Below are 24,566 nucleotides of genomic sequence, written 5' to 3'. Positions count from 1 at the left end.
TTCACAGCTGGCTTCGGATGACCAAAGTTCTTTCTGCCACCAAGAGGGTCGGCCAGTCCCCCCAGTATCGTACCACAAGAGCAGCGATCTAGCTGAGAACTAACCCTACCACAACCGAACTACAAAGTCTGTTAGCTGAGCAGCCCAGGAGCAGCACCACCACATGGGAATGGGCTGCAGGGAGCATGGACAGCGCCACTTTCAGCAAAGTTTAATGTCAACTTGAGCTAATCCTGAAATTGCTTTTTTTTTTTTTCCTGAATTCCCGAAGATGGGACCCAACGCTGAACGCAGCACCAAGCACGCGTTACTCTTAAAACACCTCTTCATCACTTTTACCATACACTTGTTGTTCACAATCTCTTACCCAGGTCCCAGTGAAGGGCACCTGGAGCACAGAAGTCTCCCGAGGTCCCACCAGAGCCTCCAGTCACAGCCTTCATCGCTCCCAGTTCTCTCCACACCATGCCCTTTAACTCAGACGGGCTCCATCGTGCAGGTCTAAACTAAGCCAGCCCCACCACCAAAACACAATCCTCAAAACCAAACGTAAGAGGGATTCCTAGAAGTACTTTTCCTCCCTTTTGTGATGCTTTGAAACAGCTTCATCCTGCAACGAGGTCAGGGGCTGATCAGGGAATGGTTTAGCATACTAATATTGTAACCAAATTTAACAGTTCCTTCATGCACACAAAGGAAAGCAAGGACGAAGTTAAAGCAAACTAACGCGCGTTAAATATTTGAGCACAAAGCTAACACACCACAATGCCTTACAGTCCAACCAACAGTTAACAAATTGGCTAATTCACTAATTCCACCAAATTGCCCTGCTCTTTTCTCCTCTGCCTCCCGATTCAGGCTGGAAGGATCCTTTGCAGGATAACACAGATTTAAAACTCTGCCTATTGAAATTCTCGAGTCCTTTCCCCTGCTGCCCTATTTATCTAAATGACGTTTCACAAAGCTGGAAGGGACACAGGCTGGAAAACAAAAGCCCTTCTTACTCCTGCTCCCTAATATTCCAAAGCCCTTTGCATAATCGTTGAGTTTTGATAACCTTCCTTTCTGTGCCACACTGAACAGTAGCGAAAAATAAGAAAAGCTACAAAGAACAACAAATTAAATGAAGGGTTTCTCTATCCGTCGAGGGTACATGTGACACAGGAGGACTAACACTATCCAAGAAATCAGACCTCCTCTCTGGGGTGTTTTTACATCTGTCTTTTTAAGGAATTTAAAGCAGATTTTGCTCTGAGGACTGGAGGGAGACGGGAGCCTCCGCATAAGGGGCCTCGGTAAGACCCCAAGAGGTGAACGACGGTCTGTAGGCCGTATAGGTCAACCTCTGATTATCTAAATCTTGGTTAATCAGAAGCGATTGTGTGAAAGTCAAATATGCCCTCCGAGCCAGATAGCTCGGTGAGACCAGGACTTATAAAGCACGCAGAAACCCTGCACTCCCCAGGACCACAACTGCAGAGCCCATGAATTTTAAGCAGCATAACTGGGAGGACAGTTCAGAGGGTTTTAACCATCCTCAAGCCTCCCACCCCGAGGGCAGTCTTCAGAGGCAGCTAGATGATTACCCTCGCAATTACTCGGACGTTTTTGGTGTCTCCTTGCACCCTCAGATTACAGGCTACTTAGAGTGCAATTCCACTTAGGTATTTAGAGCCTGACTGCTCGGGGAGAGAGTCTCCATTACAGGCAGGGCCAGTAGTGCCACCTATTATTAAGGCTGGCTGATACTTCCCACTGTAAGACCCTGTTTTCAGTCGTTTACCATCCTGAAAAAACATCCAAACTCTTTTATTCGTGCTATGTGCATTTTATTTGGCAGTTGGTAATTTTCGTTGCTGTTGTTAATTTCAGCCACATCAATCCAACCTGAGAAAGAAGTAGGGAGAATATTCTGTCTTATGATTGGGTGGGAAAAAAAAGAACAAGCTTACTTGAAAACCCTACTAGGGCTTCATATTTCGCAGAAAAATCTTCATTTCAGGGATCTGCATTGAGCAATAATACTGAAAAGCTACCAAAATCTGACCAATGTTATAACAAAACTATGGAAAACTGCATTTTATTAAGTACATTTGCTAGCAAAGCTATATTTGATGGTCCAAAAAAGGCTAGAAACAATAAAAAATTCCTCTATGTAAAAACAGTCTCAAAAGGAAGAACAAATCTGTTCTTCTTGTTTATCATGGAAAGAACAAAGAGGGACAACGAGTCTGACGTTAAGCATTAGGAAAGACTTAGTAATGCACAGAAAGCAAAGGACTTGGATGGTCAAGGCAGGCAGTGGCACCACGAGTGTTTTTAACGCAGGTCACCCGAGACCTCCGCCAGAAACGGTTCAGACATAGCTGACTGTGCCAGGAAACAGAGACACTCTTGAGGACTGCTGGCAGTGCCACTCACGTCCCATTATCTGTGATTTCTTGTTCTAGTTCAGGGCTCATCCACAGCTTCACAGGAGACACAGGCCATGCCAGATCCACGTCCGGAGATAACAGCAGGAGGACGACACACGTCCTGTACTTTCAGCTATCCTGTACTTTCAGCTATCCCCTTTGTAGGGATACAGTAACAGGGCACAGCAGTTACCCATCGCAAAGGCAGAAAGTAAAATAACCAAGAAACCAACCTGTAGGTGTAGTAGAGGGAAAGTAAATTGGGACAAGGAGCCTGAAAGCCAAGAGGACAAGGTTACTGGGGGAGAAAGGGATAGATCGGACAAGTTTGACTGCAATAGGAGCAGAAAAAGGCAGGTGGGAAAGTTAAAGCATACGACAAGGAGACTGCAGTGAGGAGGAAGAGGAGAGCAGAGGAAGAACAAGCAGACCTTACAGTCAGGTGAGAAAGAACTGAAGCTGTCAAGGCAAAGAAGTAGCATGCCAAACTAGGATGTCATGCTAATGCAAAGGAAAGGAGGCAGGGACAACACAGACAAGGACTCGGATGGGACAAACTACTGACTGGACATCATGAGGAGGAGAAGATCCGTCTCACCTCAGCCATCCACGCTGGGTGGATGGGAGAGGTCAGGCGGGGACTGAAGAGAAGGGAAAACGTGCCCATTAGCGTACACTCCCAAAACCTAAAACTGAACCTAACGTTGCAAAAAGTCACCGCTCGCCTGCTGTCAGCAAATATATAAAACCAACTGGCAAACACAGATCGAGCTGGTCTGCACAGAAAACGACAGCTAATTACACACTCAGCGCGAGTGACAGAGGTCTGTGGGATGCAGCGGGGATGGCCAGCCCTGCTACCGATACTTGCAGAGGTCATCGTGGTGCCACATGGACCGGAGTCGATGGGGATGGAAAGAGGGCTGTCTGGTTTTTCTTTCCTTTTTTTGTGGGAAAAAAAAAAATAGCAGGCAATCGTGTGATTAAAGACTATCATAGAAATACAGAGAACAAGAAGAGGTTTCCTTCCCAACTTAAAACATGGAAGTGCCCCAGAACTGAAGTGCATTAGCATCTTGATACTCTCGGTTCAGTTCATGAATAACGTTGCTGAATTGTATCGATGGACAGTATTGCAAAGCCAGATAAATAAATCAGTCGGATATTTCAAACAAATCACACCGTTGAACAGGCCCAGCATTTGTCCTGTTTTCTTTCCCATATGCAAAGCACACTTTTTTTTTTTTTTAATATTATTTTTGAAAAAGCTTTCAATTGAGCATTAATTGCTCTAGCTTCTGTGAACCCTACAACAGCAGCCTACGCATCTCCAGCCTCTGCTGGTCACAGCACACCCACCTCGAGCAGCCCCACAAAAACCATCCTGCACAGCACGGGATCATACGTGGCTCTGCCGGAGCAAACCAGAATTTGGTAGGAAAACTAACATTTCTCTACTCAGATTCCAGGGAACACGTCAAACAGGGAGAGTACCTGACTACATCCTTTCAAATCACATTTGAAACCACACTGAGGCAAATTGACCACTTCCTCGCGACTCCTCGGAGGGATACGCTTTAGTGAATCCTGGGATTTTGCAGCTAGGAGGCAAACGGGTCAAGCATTTTACCTGAATACAGCAAGAAGGTCAAAAAGACCTGACCCAGGTCTTAAAATAAATAATTAAATCCCCTCTCACCCCCACTCCCCTTTGCACTGGCGTTCATTTTATAGTAAAAGGCTGGTCAATACTAATTAAATGCAACGGAGCCATCATAACTGAGTAACTTGCAGGGAAAGACATTACTGGTATTAAGGGCTCCCCATCCTTCTCAACCTCCAGCTGACAGTATTTTTGGTAGCTCACTACAACCCTTTGCACTAGTCTGGATACTCCACAAATTAATAGCTCTTAAAATAGCAACGGAACAGTATTTTTACATTTACATAGCTTTTTCATCTGAGTATGACAGCGTGAATTCTGGCATCCTCATTTCTCGGTTCCCAGGTACCTGGGATTCGTTACCTAGTCACCTGCAGAAGAAAGGCACTGGGGAGCAGCGAGTTTATTTCTAGGACAGGGACTTAAGGAAATGGCACTGCTGTATCAGGTTCCCTTTTACATTGCCATCCTGCCTAGGCAACAGCAAACGCAGCTTCTGCCATCCCAAGGCCGCCCTGCAAGTTTGCTTCTACTCCAAGGCGTCCAAAAGTGCTCAGGAGAGGTGGTAAAGAGAAAAAAAAGCACATTTAAGAGGAAAAAAAAAAAAAAAAAAAAAAAAAACAACTCACTGGGCTCTGACAGGCCCCATTGATTTTTAAGCCCTTAAGAATAAGCCCTTCTCAACCAGCAGTTAAATCCCTGGGTATCATAACAGTTACAGACACAATCCGTAGGCCCACATCAAACAAACATGTCCTTACATCAGGGCAAGCGAGCTGCAGATCCATCCTTCAATCTCCGGGGGAGATTCTCCTGGAAAAGGGCCTGGCCAGGACTCCTCTCACACAAACCTCTGCTGCTGACATGGTGCCTGCAGCCCTAAAACGAAGTCCTACGACAAACAGCAGAAGGGAAGCAAGAACTAGGGGATACACAGAGGCAGAAAGTCAAGTAACGCGTAAACGAGCACCACTTTCGGAGCGGCAAAGAAAGGAAAAAGAGCACGAGGCCGTGGATGGAGTAAAGAGCAATCCCCCTCAGACAGCTCATGCAAGTTTGCAGGGTGACACCAAACCACAGAGCAAACAGCAAGGACGCCTGGCCAAAAGGAAAGGGAGCTGCAATCCTCTAAGCAAGGGAAGGGGACGGGGAATAGTGATAGCTCCAGAGAGAATCCCTCAATGCACAAAAAAAAGCTTCTTTTTTTGGGGAGGGGATGGTAGGGGGAAGGTGGAGGAGATCCTGGAGCACCCAGGGAAGGGGAAGAGATCCTAAAGCAGACCTACGGGACGGGAGGAGGAGGCTGTCCTGGCACTCGGGCTCCCTTGCAGGCAGTTCAAACAAAGGAGGACGCTCTCGTACAGCAGGATGCGTTGTACATCTTTAGCTAGCACAAGGTAGCCGCTGTGACGGCGCTCCCCCTCTCCTGTCCCGCCAGGTCCCCAAATATACAGCCCCCTCCTGGTCCCACGGTGAGGGGCAGACAAAGATCCATAACTGTCACTGGGTATGAAGAAAGGGAAGGGAAGAGAATGAAGCAGAGGAAAGAAACGGAGACAGAGAGGCCTTTAACGAGTCAGCCGCTGCTCTGATTTAAATACGATCTCCATTTAAGGAGCTCTGCGTGTGGGTTTTTTTTTTTGTAATTTGTTTTTTGTTGTTTTATTTTTTTAAACCGCTGCCTGAGCGAGCGGCAACTTTGGGCTGCACACGGTCGTCTCCCAGCTGCACGCTGGCTCTGGCAGGGAAAGGGTTATGGAAGGGGGAAGGGGAAGGGAAGAAAACCTCTGGAAAAAATGAGGCTGCTCGCTGGTTCGTTTTAACAAGGACATAAATTAGTCTCAAAGCCACAAACGCCATCACCTCCCCGAGCCCTGGGCAGAGCGTAGCGAGGCAAACACGTGCCAAGATAAACGGTGCTGGTTGCAGCCTCCGGGGGTGCTGGGGGGCCGAGAGGGGGCATGCTGGCAGGCAGGGCGGCCAAGGCGCCTCGGACGGTGCCGCAAAATGGAGCCCGGTGAGCCCACGACCGCACAAAAGGGGACCTTCAGATGTTCCTGCCTACACCCACATCAAAAGGCAGCGAGCGAAGGCAGAGAAAGAGGGAAAGCGGGGTGCTGCAGCCTGAAAATAGCAGCTCTCCCTGGTCTGGCTTTCATTACCGCCGGCAGCCCTTCCTCCTCCTCCTCCTCTTCCCGTCTTGGAAGAAGGCCCGCGAGCAGGCAGCAGCCCAGGTGAAAGGCTCCATCGGCGGCGGCAGGGAGGGGAGCAGACAATGGCGGGGTGATTCATTACAAAGGCATACGTACATCCACACACAGGCACACACACAGGCTCCAGCGCTGCTGCTGCTGCTGCCGGCTGCCACATGGGCTGGCGGGACTCCTTAAGGAGGCAGCGGCTCCCTTCCCACTCTCCGAGATGCTCGACACCTTCCCCCTCTCCCAGCCCTGATGGGAAACAGATTCGGAGGAAAACGCCAGCAAGGCACTGGGCTGTCCAAGAAAGGGAGGGCTTTGTGCTCCACGCAAGCCAGCAACCTCCCCGTGCACCGCGCAGAGAAAAAAAAAAAAAAAAAAAAAGCCTTTTACCGTATAATTCCCATCCACCCAAGACTTTCTCTTTTATCTGCAATTAGCACATGATGTACCGGGCCCCGTTTAACGCTCATTTTGCCTGATTTAGGATTAAGGGGGATCAGAGCAGGGTACTTTCTGTTAATGAATCTGAGCTATTGCTCTCATTAGCAATTTTGGTTTCCTATTTTAAAGCACGTTTCTCCCTTCCAGCACCTCCCGTCTCTCCCCATCGCTATTTCTAGTCTTCCTCCCATCTATTTTGTTTTACCAGCCCCCAGGTCTACACGGCAGCTAACCTCCCAGATTCCCAAAGAGAACGGGTGAGCTCGCTCCCTAAAATGCCACAGAACTCAGCCAAGGCATCCGGAGCTCGAAGCAAACAGAGCAAGATCCTGCCGACAGCATCTCGCCCCGTTTGGTTCAGCGATGCTGAATCCGTTCAGCAGCAATTACCAGCTGAAGATACCAGCAACGTTTACTTTTCATAAACGAAACGGAGCCCCCGAGAAGCGGGTCTGCAGGCGCTGAGCAAGGCCACGGCGCTGCCTCCAGCAGCACTGCAGAGTGCCGCGGCCGGGGGCACGGTCCTGGACGTGCCTCTCTCCCCGGAGACCCACACGCTCCCCCTGCGAGAAGCAGCGCTGAGGCGGAGCTCACCATCACCGTCTTCCTCATCTCCCACGTCTTCCTCATCTCCCACCGCGGGGGCATCAGCCACTCACCCCGAGACCCCCGGCCGAGGGCAACCTGAGCTCTCCTCCCCTACTGCTCTATATGCAGCTTCTTCAACATCAGCACGTAAATACACAGCGCAAACCCCAAAAACCTATCCTGGGCAGCACGCGCTTTTACGACAGTAATAATTCAAGGTCAACCAACACTAATAACGCGTGCTCCTACGAGGGTATCCCCAACCTTTACGCGAGTTTGTGCCCTCCTGTGTTTCACCCAGCGCCCCTGCAGCTGGGCACCCCGTCCTTCCCGGCTCTACACAGCCCCAAAGCAGCTCAGGCTTTGGGGTGCTGGGTCCTGGGCACGCATCAGCTACGCGCCCCCATGTGCCGAGGGCTCGGGCTCCCTTCTGCACCGCACAGGCACGGATTATGCGCAGAGCGGCCGTGGCAGGGAGCTTCCAGCACACAAAGCTGCGTGGAGAAACTCCGAAACGTGCACGCGCCAAGCCGCAGCTCGGGGGCATACACCTCCATCTAACCGGGCGCATCCCGAGCGAGGCAGCACTAGACAAATGGACCCCGCCTGCAAAGCCACGGCTTTTCAGCATCACTCACGGAACTAAATATAGGTATTGAGCGCCTCGGGAGGTTTCTGTAGAGCTCTTCTGTCTCAAAACAGAAAGCCTTGGTCCGGGTGAAAAAGAATCGGTAATGGAAGGGACTAAATAGCAGGAGCAGAAGGTGGGGCTTGGGAGCAGGGGAAGATACCTCGCAGTGGACAGAGACCTATTTTTCAGCCACTGACAATCAATGCGGGATGAGAGACGGCAAGGGTCAAAGCGGGTGTCACTTCTCGCAGCAGATTCATGGGGAGCCAGGCAGTAGTGGCAGCATGGCCCCCGGCAGCGGGACATGCAGCACCTCAGCGCGGGCAGGCGAACGGGGGCTCGGCGAGGGATAAGGGAAGCCAAGGCTCGTGTGTGTGTGCATCCATTTGAAAAATGATGCAAAGCTCCGCAGAAGGGGAAAGGAGGGGGGTGGGGGGAAGAGCTTGTAAAACCCAGATTTGAAGAAAAGTTCCTTCCGAGAGCCCTTCCCTCCACCCGCCTTGGGAATATCCCCCGAAAGGCTCCCAGCTCCGCAAGGCACTGCAGGGCATTATATAATGCCCCGCTCCCAAGGCTTCCAGCTCGGCGATGCCGCTTTCCCTCCTCCTCCCTTGCAGATGCCAAACCCAGAAAAACCCCACCGAAGAAAAAAAAAAAAAAAAAAAAAAAACCGTGTAGAGACCTTAATAAAGCCACCACTGCCCGACCTCCACCGGGCTAACCTCCCCGACACCGGGGGCGAACACCCCCCCCCCCCCCCCCCCTCCCCCGGGTCCGCCGGCCCCGCCGGGCGGCCGCTTACCTTTGTGCGGGGCCGGGGCCGGGCAGCCCGGCAGGGGAAGGGGCCGCCCGCTGCCCTCCTCTCCCTAGAGGGCACTGCGAGGCCGCCCCGAGCCCCGACCCTTCCCTCCCCGGCTCCTCCCGGCCCAGGTGAGCGGCGCCGAGCCGGGGGGAGGCTGCGGGGCGGCCCCGGCTCGGCTCGGCTCGGTTCCCCCCCAAGCCCCGGAGCTCCCCCGCCCAGACAAAGCAGCCTTACCTGAGTTACCATTTTCTTTTTCTCCATAAACCAAAATGGGGGAAAGCCCGGCCGCGGGGAGGGGGGTGAAAAAAAAAATTAAAAAAAAAATAAAAAAAATAAAATAGCGAAGATTTTTTTTTAAAAAAAAAAAAAAAAAGAAAAAAAAAAAGAAAAACCCCCGCGGCTCCGAGGAGGCGGGTGCCTGCGCTGCGCTGCCTCGCCGGCGCGGTGCCCCCCGAGCCCTTAATTTTTTTTTTAATTATTTATTTATTTTTTTTTTCCTCCCTTTCTTCTCCCGTGTTCCTCCCTTTCTTCCCCCTTCCTCCCGCCGCCGCCGCCCCCCCCGGCTCGGCCAGATGGCTGCGGGAAGCGCCGCCCCGCCCGGCCGCGGTAATTAATGCGAGCCGGGACCGCCTCCCCCGGCCCGCCCCGCCCGGCTCGGCCGAGACCACCACCCCCCGGCTCCCCTTCAACCTCCCAAAAAACAGCGGTGCCCCCCCCCCTCCCGCCCCCCCCCCGCACCCACCATTCCGCGGCCGCCCGGGGCCGGGGCTCCCCCGCGCCGGAGCCCCGTGAGGGAGCGGCGCGGCGGGGAGCTGCGGGCCGGCCTCCTCCTGCCACAAAGGGGAGCGGGCTGCACGGTCCATTCGCTGACCCGGAAGCACTAGCAGCGCCAGGAGCTGCGGCTCTTTCATAACAGAGAGCGCAAAGAGCCGGGAGCCTTCCCCGCTTGCTGGGTTTTTTTCCCCAAAAAGCAAATAGGGGGGGGCAGCACCTGAGCGGCGCTGGTTCCGCCGGGGAGCTCGTAAAATGGCCGGCCGCGCCGCGGAGCCGCTTGGCAGAGGGGGACGAGGGGTGCACGTTTACCCGGCATCGCACCCGCGAAGCCCGCTTAGGGCTGTGGTGATGCTGCAGGGCCCTGACACGAGGACGAAACCAGCGAAGGCCAGCTGCCCCTCCGACACCTCTTCTTGGCGCCTGGGGCTCCAGAGACCCACCAGGCTTCTGTGGCAGAAGAGCCAAGTTACACCGCAGCAACACCTCTCATCCACATGCACATCTCCACATTGCACCCGTATCCCCGGCTATAATTTACACTAAAAAGATACCGTATTATAGCAGGCAGCCTGTGCTGGCCCCCACTGCTCCCCAATTTCACTGCAAACTGAGCTCTGCCTCCCGCCCTCCCATCTCTACCAATTCAGCCGGAGGGCAGCAGGAGCACACATCACAGCCCTCCTCTTTGCTCCTCCAGTATGAAAAGCCCAAGATGCCAGCAAGCCATGATGTTCCAACGGAGCAGAGTCCACATTTTCCAGAGTTACTGCGTCCTCTCCACTAACTTGCTTCTTATGACACTACACAGGTCTGCCGGCGGTATTGCACAACCAGGGAAAGAATTGGAATTATTTTTTTCCCCTATTACAAACCTGCGATTCTGGAGCACAATTCTGGGTCAAGTGTGAATTCCATTTCAAAGCGGCAGAAAACACGGTGACCTCCTTATACCTTTGCCATGGCAAAGCACCAGGCTGTAGCTACGTGCATCTCATTCACCAGACCTCTGCAAATCACTCAGCGTAATTCAGCTTAAGTTAATGGAGATTAACTGTTGCATTCCCCCAGGCTCTACGGCATAAGTTGGCAATTTCTTGTCCCTGATCAAAGGACATAGCGCAGACCTTTAGGGTTGAGAAACGGCCTGCCACATTCGCCCCACCACTGCTCACCCAGTGTTATTTTCTAACCCGCTCTGGCCTTCACCTCAGGAACCTCTAGAAATACTGGCCACCAAGGAGCCCTCTAAGGAGAGAGAGGAAGGTGTAAGTACCTACCCATCTGCACCACCCTGCTGCTACAACTGCTTTGCTTGTGTGCCAGGAGAGTGGGAATTCCCATCAGTATGATCTCCTGCTGGTCTCCCTCTTTCATCTGCATTGTAGAGTGGAAGTATCTCCTCCCTCTTGCTTGGAATTCACCCACCTTTGCTCCTGCTTAGCCAAAGAAACCCCCCAGTTTCTAACGGATGTGCTCAGGCAACAAGAAACACGGGTCTGCAGGAGCTCCGATTGCCCTGAACACATCTGACATGAACACCCGATACAGAGATTCAAGAGCTTCAAGAATACCATGGAGAACAAGATCAGACTTGATAGCACAAGTCTTGGGCTCCACTGGAGCCAACAAAGCAACACCTGATGATGTACAAGATCTATAAAATTAACCAGCTGATCTGCACGACTCACCTTTCCCCCCGAGGACTGGGGGAATTGTCCAACAGTCAAGTGAAATAAGCTTGGTGGGCCTCCACCTAGTGTCACCTGTGTGCCAGTCACGGAACCGCCGCACAATTTACCATCATGGCTTGCCACCCTCCACCCAGGAGAGCCAAAGCCTCAAACTGCAGAGCAGACTGCTGAACGCGACAGGGATGCACAAGCAGAGCCGAGCACGGGAAGCCTGAAGAACACACAGCTCAGAGCCATGAGATCATCGCTTCCTACTTACTGCGTTTGTTCAAAAAGCGACATATTCAGAACAGATCTAGATGCCAGGACTTAGGAGTTGCCATGATTTTTTGTGCATCACAGGCACATATGCAGTGAAACTTCCTTCCCGTACTGTGAAAGCAGCACTAGGAAATAACCCGGGGCAAATTAACCTCGTCTGCCTCCGCAGAGCTCATCATCCTTACCAAGCCAGGTAAGGCTTATTGCTCACACCTGAGCACTTCGGCACCTCCGCTACATTCTCTTCTGTGCTCACCCGGACACACACGATGGCGTTTGTTAGTTCCTGTCGTTCGTATCCTACTGGAAAACAAGCTGGAGAAGGCTCTTCAAGCAGCAGGTGATGGGGCAAGGCCGCTGAAATCACACTGGTGAAAGCACAAACGAAAAACTAACCTGTAGTTGGACTAAGTGGTCTACACTTCCAAATGCTTTGGTTAGTTCAACACTCATAAGGCTGGTAGAAATGAAGAGAAAGCCACAAACACTCCGCTTTAAGCAAGTTTCAGGACTTTTGCTTTTTCTTTCGCCATGCCTATACTTCCCCTGTGCTGCTAGGGCAGAAAGAAAGGCCAGCCTTCGATTTTAACATCCCATTACCTGCATTTCTGTGCTGGCTCAAGCTGAGATGGAGCAAACCTGCCAGCTGGATCAAGGCCAGAGGGAGGGAAAAAAAAAAAAAAGGTTCAAGTGCAAAGAACCAATTTATCAGGAACAAATCTTAACAACCAAAAGACACACTTCTGGTGGTGGAGTCTATTCATGTACGTAATAAAAAACCCAGTACAAGGTAACCTAACAAAATACTCTTTAGTGGCTATCTGAAGCATCTCAGGGTAGATAATCCTCAACTGTTAGTCTGCCTTTCACGTTTTCTGGATGAATTTGGTGCCTCGGAGGACAAGGAATGCTGACACTGAATAGTCAAGGATTGCGCAGAGAACATCATCTTTCACTTGGCTCCGAAAGTATTTGAGCCTGACCCAGAGCCCCTGGCTTCTGCAAGGCCACACGACAGGCCAGGAAAGCTCACGTGTGCTCCAAATATAGCCCCCTCCCCAGCAAGGGCTGCAACACGCCCTGCCTTGAGCAAAGCCCTCTGAAACCCACCCTTTCCCATCGCCCTACTGGATCTCCAAGAGCAAAAAGGTGACGAGGGAGACTTTTAGAGGCGTTGTCGCTGGTTTCAGAGGAGGGAGGAGGAAAACGGGCGAGGAGCCGCTCCCGGTGGCTCGCCATCCCTGAGGGACAAGTCGCAGTCACACTTACAAGTCACATGCCCCGGGCAAAGCAGCAAGGCACTCGACAACACAGCAGTTTGCAGAGCGCGGCATTGCTGTCAACTCAACCCCCCTAAAAAATATGAATTAAAAAATAAAAAGCCAGAAACGCAAATGCACACGGGTCTCAAACAAGGCAGTCCGGGGAGCTAAAGCGTCAGACAGGACCACTCGCATGCAGGGAGGCTCAAAGCCCTCGGCAGAGCCTCTGGGGAGCCGAGGCCTGGCACGCGCCGAGCGTAGTGGCAGCAGTGTCCTACAGGACCAGCACACAGGCTCCAGCCCGCCTGAGGAGCGCACGGAGCAACCAGCACACCTCTGCCGAGTTGCCGCTCTCCTCTCGCTTACCTGGACGACTGGGTATTGATAATCCATACAATACACACCATACATAGCCAAAGATCCTCCAGGTAGAGGCCAAGAGGACGCAGGACTGGAGGCTTCAGACCCGAGCCTCCGTCTTTCAGCCTGGTGGGAAGGACTCTGGCAGCCCTGCGCAGTGCTTGGCTCAGGCCTCTGGGGCCACTCAGGTTGACACTGGCTCAGCTGAAAATAAAAAGGAGCTGCCTGGCTCGGCTCGGCTCAGCCCCTCTCTTCTGGGATCCGGCGAGGCAGCGCTCGACCATACGCAGCAGGGGCTCCTAAAATTAGAAATCCCGTCCGGAGAGCGGCCCTGGAAGCCTCGAGTGCCGAGCGTCCTGCAACGCCCGAGCGGCGAGCGGCGCGGCTGCCAGGGAGCGGGGACGGCAGGATCCTCGCCGCAGCCGCCGGGGATGGGAGGAAGCAAACAGCATTTCGGATCTGAAGGGAGCATATGTTCTGGGCTCTAGGTGCGTCAGAGGGAACGCTCCCAATCCAGGACAGCGAAAAACATATGGGACCGCTCCTCCCCCACCCCCATACCCTTCTTGCCGTCCTAGGCAGGGACAGGTGCTGGGATTAGCGTCGCAAAAACCCTTTGGTGCTGTGGAGGGGGGGGGGCCGAGGCGAGCAGCCACGTCGATGCCTCGAGCCGAAGGGATCTCTTTCGGGACCGGGTATGCGGCCGTATCGGCTGACGCCTCGCCCTCCCTCCGCAGCGGGCCGGGGCAGCTGCCAGGGGGAGCCGGGCCTGGGGACCCCCAGGCCAGCAGGTCACCCGCTCTCAGCTGTCCCACGCCACCCGGGGGGGATTAACGCTGCCCCCAAGGCCGGGGGGCAGTGGGGTGAGGGGGGCAGAGCCAGTTGCTCTCCCCCTTTTGGGAAGCGGCCCCCTCCCCGGCACCTTCTCCTTTGGCCCAGGCGCGTTCCCAGGGAGGAATAACCGACGGGGACAGATGCCGGGCTGCTCTGACAAAGGGCGGCAGGTTCACCCGGCCCGGCCCCGCGCGCCGGACGTGTTCCCGAAACCCGAGAGCCCACGGGTGATTCTTAGAAGACAAAACACGGCCGGGGGGCGACCGCCCACGGCAAGGCGCGTGAGCTCGCAGCCGCTGCTGGGCCAAACCCCGTCGGGTCCCCGCTGGCCTAGGCCTGGCCTCTCAAATGGCGAATGGCCCCAAACTGCAAATAATTCTGGCTGACCCCCAGGCACATGAAATGCCGTCCTCCAGAGGGAGAGGCCTGTGACAGCCCTCCCTCTGGGGCTTCAAAAGTGAGACTGCTACACTGATCAAAACCAAGGCATGCTACCCAAATCCCCCCTACTGCTTCAAATGCATCTTGGGAGGGGGGGCACTGCCTTGTTTCTTCTTCTTTGAACATGTCTGATCTTTAGTTTCTGCGTAGTGTGGCTGGGCACTGCTAACCCGCTCTGGGGTGGGCGGCTGGAGCCCATTTTCTGTACGATGGACCTTCGCAGGTTACCAGCATCAGCACGAGAAAGCTGTTTTCCCTTTTCCTGTTCTTTGCCCCCTTATGTTTTCTTGCGGCACCTCCATTTTCCTTCAGACACCAAAATAAAAAAAAAAAGAACTGAAAACTATCAGCTTTGCATTTGGCACGCAGATTAGGTCCCTTCAAAAAGAATTAAGTTTACTTTTTCATCCTCCCCCAAAGGTTAAAGGCGTGGATCATTTCTCTCGCACCCTTTACATGGCACTCCACAGTTCAGGGAAGGAGAACCCACGGCCTCTGACCTATCCACATGGCAGGTCAGATCTTGGCTTCTCCTCTGCTCCGACCGCCCCTTCTTGCTGAGCTGCCTCGGAAAAGGACAGCTACGAGCTGGGTGAGCAGCGACGGCAGCTGCCACCCACTCTCATCATCTTTCCTAGGGCCACTCCTGCCTGACAAAAGGAGCCTGGCCAATTTGGGGAGTATAAAGCATGCCATTTTCTACTTCTTAAACAAGAACAGCAAAAAACGTTTCTATAGCCATTGTTTCTGCGTGAAGATTGGCGCAGACAACAGAGAAGCTAATTGCCCATAAATGGGAAAGCAGCTATGCCTCTAAACCTCTTTGCCACGGAAAAAAAGGATGATTCCCAAAATAAACTTCCATCTTCTTCTGCCTTTGTCCAGTTGACTTCACCCCAGACTCAGCCTGGCTTTCTGGAGCTCACGCCATGCCTCTTCCTCACCTCCAGAAGATTGCGTGGCTTCCCCTCCTCACTCTCCCTGCAAGCCCCGCCACAGGGCACTGATTGTATCTGGTTTCCTCCGAACAGACAACAATGCTTATTTATTTATTTTTCCCCTTTCTGCAACTACATGTTCAATAGGTGTCTGCCCTTCATTCTTTTGCACAGCTCGTTATTATGCACTCGGGCAATTTAGTATCTCCAATAACATCTGTTTATGAAAAGGCATTAATTTATAAAAACCTGAAGTCTTTTCCACTGCTTGTTTTTGCTACTTCATATTACTGCCCCAGGTTTTAAAACCAAATCCCTAACTAAGTTAAAAACCTCACATTTATTTCACAATCCAATTTTTTTGTTATTTTCAACCAGGCCTCCAGGGAATAAAGCATTTCCAAATCCTCGTGCAGATATCTTACTATCTATAAATAACTGTCAAACGGGCAAAACAAAACAAGGAGGGGGAGCAGGGAGGATCACCCAACCTCTCCGTTGCTTTAGCCATAGCGGATAGATCTGGATAGAACCGTGATGTTTTAAAGTTTTTGATGCAGATTTAAGTACTTTGCCTTAACCAGCGTTGGGATACCCGGGTGACACTTCGGTAAGGAAGCACCACACCTCCCGTGCCCCGCAGGAAGTTTAATTACACAAACTACTTGTAAACTCGCATGTGCCAAGATGGACACAGCGGGACTCAACGTACTTCATTGACCAGTAATCAACGACTGAATTGTCTACAGTGAAAATTCACAGTTATAGGGGCTATAGTGGCTGGTCTACTACTGCATGTTGACTTGCAACGAATATTAGTCAAATATAAGAAGGCTGCGCTCCATAATTTTATTTGGAGATAAATGCCCGATTACATTACCATATAACCTGCTCTGCACATGCATTTCCAGTAACACAAGTTGGGTAACTGTTATAAAACCATAGCCTTGTTCCTGCAAAGGCTCACACATACAAATAATTTTAAAATTACAGCAATATTAAGTCTCAATCTGATTCTTTGTGTCGGAAAGTCTCTTCAACTGCTATCGTACAACGCAATCTGACCTTTTCAGAAATTTTACCTAGCTACACCTCAGAACCGGGTTCTGCAGCTACGGTCCCCTGGCCCAGAGCCTGCTCTAGAACAGCGCCCGCCAGCAACTAGGAGCTCTGCACATCTCCAGCTTCACCTTATTCCTGAGCAATTTCTGCTCGTTCTTTGTTCTTGTGCCAGTGCTGTCCTCTGGCTTAAACGTTTTTTCTCTTTCCCTAACAATTAACCTCCCTGATGTATGCCCCCTCTACCCCTTTAAACAAGCAGCTGTTCCAGTCTTTTCTCACGACAGGCTTCCTAGTCCCCAGTCTCCAGAAGACCTTTCTTCCACCTGTTCTAGCCTGTGTTCTTCTTTTCTAAATAAAATAAAAAATAAAATTTAAATATATATATAGCAGCCAGAACAAGACGGTTGCTCCCAATCCGTTTCACAGTTCCAGCACTAAACTGCATCTTCTCCAGCCTCATTTGCACTTTCCTCTGCAGCGTCACATCAGATGCTGTAGGACCTGTGCTACAGTAAGGCATGTCAACCTGGTAAGAAAAACGCACGTTGGCAAGTTAAGAAAAAAAGAAAACCGTTAAAGACAGATAGGCTGACCTGACACAATGCTATTCTGATGAATTTGCGTTGCGTTTTATCCCATTTTTCATTTGTGTCCAAGCCTTTAATGGCTGTTTTCATCTCAGATTTTGCACCCAACTGAGGCTGGCCCAACAGGTCTGTACTTACTCAGGTCATGCCCCATCATCGAGAGAGCTACGATGCTTCCTGTTCTCCAAGCAAACTATACCACTCCTGGTCTGATAGATTTATCAGAACTTGCATTAGATCTGCAGTTTCATGAGGCAGTTCTTTTGCTTTCAGAAACAGAAACATCATTCCCCAGGCAACCCGCTTCCCAGCCCAGCCTGCACACACTGTGGTCTTTGAAATGTCTAACTTGGTTGCTTCCACAGTAATTTCATGCCCGTTACCATCCTGCCTTTACCCCCATTATCAACTCTACTTACAACAACAACAACAAGGATTTGTTCAATTCTGCCACAACAGGAGCATCCTCTTTAACTATCCTATCCCCAACACTATGTGGTCCCACATCCTTCCTTCTCTGCAATTGTATTCTGAGAAACTGTTGCCCATTTTCTTAGTAACATTTGCAAGGTTTAACTCAGCCTGTTTTTTGGCAGGTCCCCATTTGTCCCCACATTTCCTGACCATAAAGGCACAGCAGTCTCTGCTGATTCCTTATTATATCCCTTATAAATTCTTTTTGCACCTAGCATCGTTTATAAGGTGATTATGCCTCTACTTAGGAGGATGTTTTTCCTTACAAGCTTTTTCCCTTTCATTCGCATCATCAGAAATCTGCACCCGAAGCATCTCTGACAAAAAAAAAAAAAGGGAAAGAAAAAACCCACCACACACACCCCAGCGTCTGAGCTTTCAATCCAGTTCACTGACTTCACTAAATACATTGCTTCTTGTATCAAAGGTTGTATCACCATCACCACCCAGCACAAAGCTGAGGACATGGAGGCTTCTGAGCAGCTTGTTTTCCCGCACTAGTCGTATCGGCTGCGATACGTGCACTGTCTCAACAATACGTGATGCTACAGTGAAGGAGTCTTTTGACCCTATTATTATTAGCAGCATTTGGTCCCCCAGCTGTATCTGAGAAATTAAAGTTTCTCATACTAATATTTATCTCTATAATGGTGCTGGGAATAATATCATTTCAGAGACTCAAGTTTGTATCTGAATCCAATCCTATGAGAGATTACAGCAGACTCACGGAGCTCCCTCTGGGACCTCTTTTACCATTCCTCCCCACAGCAAATTTGACCAGAAATAGATCCTGTGTTATCGGTATTGCTCTTTTTTTCTTCTTTACAGTCTACTGCATACAATACAGCCTATCTCCTTTCACATCTACCCTATCTGAACCACACATAATCTTGAATACATGTTAAAGTCAAGATTACTATTCTTGCAGATTGATATTATCCCTATAATACCCAGTTTCATGTTCTGCACCACTAGCTCTGGTTCCTCTACCTGCTATTTCTAATGCCAGGAGCCCAAGAAAAAAAAAAAAAGCACGCAGTATGTTTGCATATTTACCGATCACACAGCACACAGCTCCCTCAACTAACGGTATCGCCCATCTAGTTACTGCTGGATTTTATTATTCATCCTATAACATTGAATTTTAGTATTTTCCATCTCCTACCAACCCATCACTTTGCCTGGAGACACTGTTTTACATGCCACTCTCGCAGCATTTACCTAATTTTCCTCTTTCTGTGTACAGAGCAAGGCACGGCGATTACACAAGTTTTTTCCCAACGTTCTCCAAACCCAGGATTTTACTTCACATGCACAGCTCTCTTTGATGTCTGCAGACTGAGGAGCACTTTTGGAAAACGCAAGACCACAGCCCTGGGCTTTGCTTTGCCTGCTTTCTTCGGGCTGCTTAGAGCAAGCGTGCTAAGTCACAATTACAAGTACAGCTATATGAGCAGAAGCTAGCTACAGTCTCCCCACGCTTGAAGTGCATCCATGGTAGCTGCAGACATTTTCCAAGGGCTTTTTTTTTTTTTTAAATTGATAAAAAACGTAGTACTGGGGGGCTACAGCCATATAGCATGGAGCCTGAGATATCTCCATGCTGCACAGTTGTTATACCACACTGATCTTTACTAAGGAAATTACACCAACAGTTTCATTTTATAAACTGAATTTATAAAATCTTTAGCATAATTCTCTGTTCTCCAGACAAATTAATCCAAGCCTTATCTAGTTACTCCCACTAAAGAGCTCTTACCTCCGCTGATTCTAACTCTTCATCTCTAGAAGCCTGGCTGATGCTCTTCCTCTCACCCACCAAAAATGGCATCTTTAACAATTAGCCAATCACTACATCTGCTAAACTGGGTCATCAGGGATCTGATGAGCAGCTTACAATATGTCTCCGCTTTTTAAAGACTGATGTAAATGTAGGAAACACGCCAGCAAGCAAGGATGCATTTTCTGGCTGGGTATGTACTGATTTCCATAGCAGCTAAATAGATCAAGCAGCTCAGCCAGCTCGTACCGGTGTCAGACAAACAGCACACGGTACCAAGATTACATCTTTGAAGCTGCAAGAGATTCTTGTTTTGCACCAAAGCAAGTCCCGCATCTTGAGCACAAAGGTGCCTTTTGCTCACTCCAGGTGAGAATTATTTTGGAAAGCCATCGCTCCTATGCAGGGCTACATTTTCCAGTCTGTATCTTTTATTTGTTCGGTGTGAAGAGGCATAACTTTTTTTCAAAAAGCTGCGCAATTTTTTTCTTCCAGTTTTTAATATAACCAATAACTAGAACAAAGAGCTGGTGATAGATCAGCTATTCAGGAGAGTGAGCAGCTCAGCACCAAGCCACTGTGTTGTTTTTTTTTGCCAGTGAAACACGTTAAGCATGCTAATGCTGGAGATCAGGATGGAGATGCAGTAAGCGGGAACGCAACCAGCAGGTCTGGGAGATGAGGGGTGGCAGCAGAAGCAAAGAGGAGTGTGCTGGATTAGCGTAATGAGGGCATCACAGGCAGGAATTTGAATGCGCTGGTAAAGCCATAGGAACCACTGCTTCCCTGAACCTGGTCTGATTAGTTAGTGCTACTGATTCCTCACATTCATTAGGATTAATGTTGCTAAACCACATTAGCACAAATGAAATTACCAAAAATACACTTTGAATCCAAGGAAATTAAGATCCCTCTGTCAGAAGAGCTAAGAAGCCCAAAGCTAAAGAAAGAGGCGAATATCAAGTTACTGGTAGCAGAGAAGACAGCCCCATCACACACACTGCTTCTGCCAAGGAAAGATCTCAGGCAGACAATGGGACCTCAGTCACTACCTCCTCCAGCTTTCATGGACACAATTCAAGATTTCAAGAGAATGTAAAAGAGAAAAATACCAAAGACCTTATTTAATAAAATGGAAGCTCTGAAGTAGTTCCTGTTCATTTCCTTTCCCCTCAAAGCACTGGAGATTTCCCTTTTCAATCATCTTCTGCTACACATTCTCCATTCACAAGGCAACGCACCTAAGGAAGTGTTATGTTCAACTTTCAGCTTCCCTCACAATACCAACTTTAATATCTGTGCCTGGATTTTAAAACTAATAAAAACCCACTTTCCCTATAACCTCAAACTAAGGGCACTTAAAAGAAAAAAGATGGGAAAAGCATTTAAAGGAAGAAACCAGAACCCAGCCCAACGTTGCCAGCACTGACTGCAGAACTGTCGACGCCTCATCTCAAACCCTTTGCAGGCATCTGTGCAGTCAGCGCAAGCAACCAACCTTCCTAAAGGCATTGTGCCACCACTGCGCTCCGCAGGCCTTTGTGGACACGTCCAGCAGCCGTCCTCTCCCCAGCTGGAAGCAACTTGCTGCTGCCTACCTCTGTAAATCATCTTCCGAATTGCTCAGACGTCCTCATTTCTACCATTACACGGGAGGCGAGGTGGGGAGAGCACAAACTCTGCTCCTACAGCCGGTGCAGCATCTTTCCTCGTGCCATGGCATCTGCACGCAGGTCAGACAGCTGAGGAGACTCGGGTGTCTTACGAGGCCAAGAAACTACTGGACAGCTTCAAGCCAAGGTTTGATGGACAGTAAGAGACATTTACTCACACATGATGGAGTTTGTTTGCCTCTAGTACTCTAAACACTCCCAAACGAAGCTTTGTGGTCCTGAAACTGATCTAAAGGAGCTTAACAGCTAGGCAAGGTGCACACCCTGAACTGTGGTCATAAGATAGCTGCATCCTGTTACTGTCCTCTGCTCTTCCCTTCATCAGCTACGCTTAGCTATTAAATATTAATGGTTTGTCTAGACTGGAAAACTAGCACAGTTCTAAAACACAATTACAAATACACAGCACGAAAGGATAGGTCAGAATTGAAAATTATTTCTTAAGTACCACTTCTTTTCAAAGCCTAAACAAATTCTGCTTTAGGGAAGGACACGGAAAATGAAGGCAGAGCCAGGATACCATGTGGGCCTGCTAAAGCAGTATATTGCGAGACCTCTGCCTACTGGACAACCGGCTTGTTTGTTCTGGAGAGCTTTCTCGCAGCCAGCCAGTGGAACAGTAGCATGAGCAAACTCCAGAAACCTACAAACTAAAACAGGACTCATGAAAATGCTTGGATCTTTCTCAGTCAGAAACCAGGATTTCTGCATACTCAATCTACGCAGTTATGGTTGTCAAGACAAAGCTCTTGGTGAAGTTGCAGAGAGTGAAGTCTCTTGATCCTGAAGTTAGATCCGTGTAGGCAGAATCTTCCTGAAGTTGGTGAGACCCCATCCAAGTACAGATCATGCCCACACAACCTCAGCTGCCAAACAGGGACCCAGAGTCTATTCAGGCAAAATTCAGATTGCCCAAAGTCCACCTCTGAAATTATTACAAAGGAAAAATGTAAGGCAGTGATGAATGCCCAGGTGAAGTTTGAAAAATCCTCTGCCAGAAGACTGTGCTCCCAAAACTTACATTTTATGCATCACGCTAGCTAACGGAGCCAGCTACCAAGGAAGGCAGCTTCAACAGAACAATAACTCACAAAAATATAATTAGTGATTAAATTGCAAAATAAAGCTGACAGCAGGCTGGATATACCAGCGGCATACATAAGGCAACTTCAACTTTCATTCCTACCCCAACCCGCTGCTTTACGCACATTACAAAACAGTTTTTAATTATGCTATCTTGAGAAAACACCGGCACATCTGAGCATGACACGCGACAAGCCCTAAAGGAGCTTCTAAAACCAGACAGACTCCATCACCTTAGTTATTACCAGAGGCACAGTATAAAGGGGAAAAAAGAAAATATACACATATTTTCCAGAAAAAAAAAATACCCATGTGTTGGGCCCGGGCCTCCTTTCAAGGAGAACTCTAAGTGCTTGGCATTGCTTCAGGAAGAAAATAAGTGTACTTTTGGGCTAAGCCATTTGGCAAAGAAGGTGATCATAGCACAGCTTTCTTTAGGGACCACTTGTGTATGCACTGATCTTGGTAATGCTAGATGTCCGTCAAAATGCTTTTTGCCTGTTACATGAGAAACAAAAGGCTTCCAGATGCAGGATTTCAACATCAAAGAAGGGAAGGAGTTTTCTCCTGATAGTTTAGACATTACAGGACAGCTACACTGCCTTTCTATATTCCTTGGGGCGGGGGAAAAAAGGGGAAACAGAGAAAGAATACAGCAAAGAGGTTTTCATCGCTGTAGAGGCGTGTTAAATCTACCAGCTAGCTCCAGATCCTCAAACAGAGAACAGCTTTGCCCATTTGGAGTGCGGATTTGCCAAAAAATCCATACTCCCACTTGGATTCTCCCTTAGCAGGCAGCAGCAGTTCAATTCGATCATCCTTCGAGGGACAACATTTACCTATACGGTAACTGGGAGATCTAGAAGAGAAAGACCTCGCTCTTCTACAAAAGGAGCCAGCTTAAGCCTGAGGGTTCCTCCAGATCTATGCTAAGCCTACAGAAATTAAGGTTAATTCCTTAATTAAAGAACTATCTTCCTAAGAATAAATATTATTAAAAGTCACCAGATGGTAATATCGGAGATACTCTCGCCGAGTATTTTTAATTGAATGAATCACAAACTAGGTCTGGGCTACGCTGGAGGTTCCTCAGGCGCTGCCCCCTTTCCCGGTCCTCGCAAACGCTCGCCGGTGGCACGCCGGCTCAACCTCCGCCTTTCGCGGCGGGCTGGAGCCAACACGTCCCACCTCGCCTGCGCCTGGGGCGAAGGCAGCACATGATCGGTTATCGCTGAGCGTTTCAGTACGCGGCGGTGTCTCGCTCGTATCGCCCTAACGGAGAGGGGTTTTGGTACGGGCGGTCCTCCCCCCGTCGCCTCCCGGCTTATCAAGTTGCTCCCACGTGACAAACTAAAATAGAAGAAGGTGCTTGTGTCAAAAACAAAGAGCGTCCACACCAGAAATCGCACTGGTGTTGGCTTAGATCAGCACGGCTTCCCTACCGCGCGCACCAAGCCAGAATTTGGGGGAAAGGTTTTCCCAGGCAGCACTTTGTTCTTTTTCTGGAGGAGCAAAGGCATTCCGTACCCAAATCGGTTCAACCAGAATAGAAGAGCAGCTGCCCACACTCTGTAACCACGCAAGCAAAAGACAAAACATGTCAAAAATATTATTTAAGCTCAGCTCTTAATTGAGTGGAAGTAAAAGAGAAGTAAAAAACAGGCAGCACGTGAGATACTGGGGGGAGCTGAGGAATCGGAGAGCACCGTGCAGGCAGGTCCTTCAGCTGCTGAAACAGCAGGTCCCGAGTAAATCTCAGAAAATCGTTTGGAAACGGTTCCAGCATGGCAGCATATAGAATATGACACCTTCAGCATAATCTGCAAAGACAATTTCATGAGAGAGGAATTACATCCGTCCATTAATTTCTGACAGCCCCTATTTAAAATCTTGCTCGACGGCTAAGCTCCCGATGAATCCTGCTTTTTCTCCATTCCGATTTAAAAAAGCAAGAAAACCCCAACCTCTTCAAACTTGCAGCCAGCTTAGAAGAGATTCGAGAGCAAAATAGCCGAAGTGCTGCAGTTAAGAGTTTGGTGCATTTGCTGAGTGCACAGAAAGGATCCAGAAATAGCACGCAGAGCCGAGGTTTGGCAAGAACGACGCAGTTTACCCTGAAAGAGGAAAGTCAGACTTGCTAAATGAATGGTGACAGCAGCAAGCCATGCCTTAATGCAGGGAGTCACCCCAGGGACTGCTCTTCTCGGGCAGAGGTGCTAGTTACTGCTGTGGATGTTGTGTCCCCACTCTGGTGGTTTTACTCGAGAAGCACAAAGCTGCGGCGAGGAGAAGAGGTATGCTGAGGCCACGGCAGCACACCGGCAAGGAGCAGTCTTCACATCACCTTCTGTCTCAAAGACAAAAATAGCAGAAGGCAGCGAGGCCTAGATTTTGTTTGTTTGTTTTGGAAACCTACTTATTCCTGAGAAAGCAGGAACGATCAAAACCCAAAATTCTGGATATCTTCTTTTCTCAAAATGACCCAAGACGCGGGCTTAGCAGTCTTCTATTGGCATGTAAGGCGGCGGTTCCACACGCTTCTCCCCAAATAGCCAAGAGGACAGAAGGCAGCCTGATGCCCCTCAGCCCAAAACACTTCCCCACAG

General features: G+C 49.7%; 1 protein-coding gene across 8 annotated transcripts in view; it reads right to left on the bottom strand.

Annotated features, from left to right (window-relative positions):
• Window positions 1-24,566, bottom strand: part of RBFOX2 (RNA binding fox-1 homolog 2) — a 168,090-nt gene that overhangs the window by 75,511 nt on the left and 68,013 nt on the right. Inside the window, exons 1-2 of one of the 8 annotated variants that reach the window (XM_050711362.1) lie at window positions 6,387-6,573; window positions 4,839-4,969 (exon numbers count right to left, since the gene is read on the bottom strand). The exons of 4 other annotated variants lie outside the window; for them this stretch is intronic. In XM_050711362.1, the coding sequence (XP_050567319.1) occupies window positions 4,839-4,865 (27 nt within the window). In that variant the 5' untranslated portion in view covers window positions 4,866-4,969; window positions 6,387-6,573. Of the gene's footprint in view, window positions 1-4,838; window positions 5,026-6,386; window positions 6,574-8,974; window positions 9,325-9,482; window positions 9,617-24,566 lie in introns of those variants that run through there. 3 more of the 8 variants (XM_035551927.1, XM_035551925.1, XM_035551926.2) reach the window with 3 other exon arrangements.

Source organism: Cygnus atratus, chromosome 1, assembly GCF_013377495.2.
Source record: "Cygnus atratus isolate AKBS03 ecotype Queensland, Australia chromosome 1, CAtr_DNAZoo_HiC_assembly, whole genome shotgun sequence".
NCBI lineage: Eukaryota > Metazoa > Chordata > Aves > Anseriformes > Anatidae > Cygnus > Cygnus atratus.
This window is presented reverse-complemented; position numbering and strand designations above follow the sequence as displayed.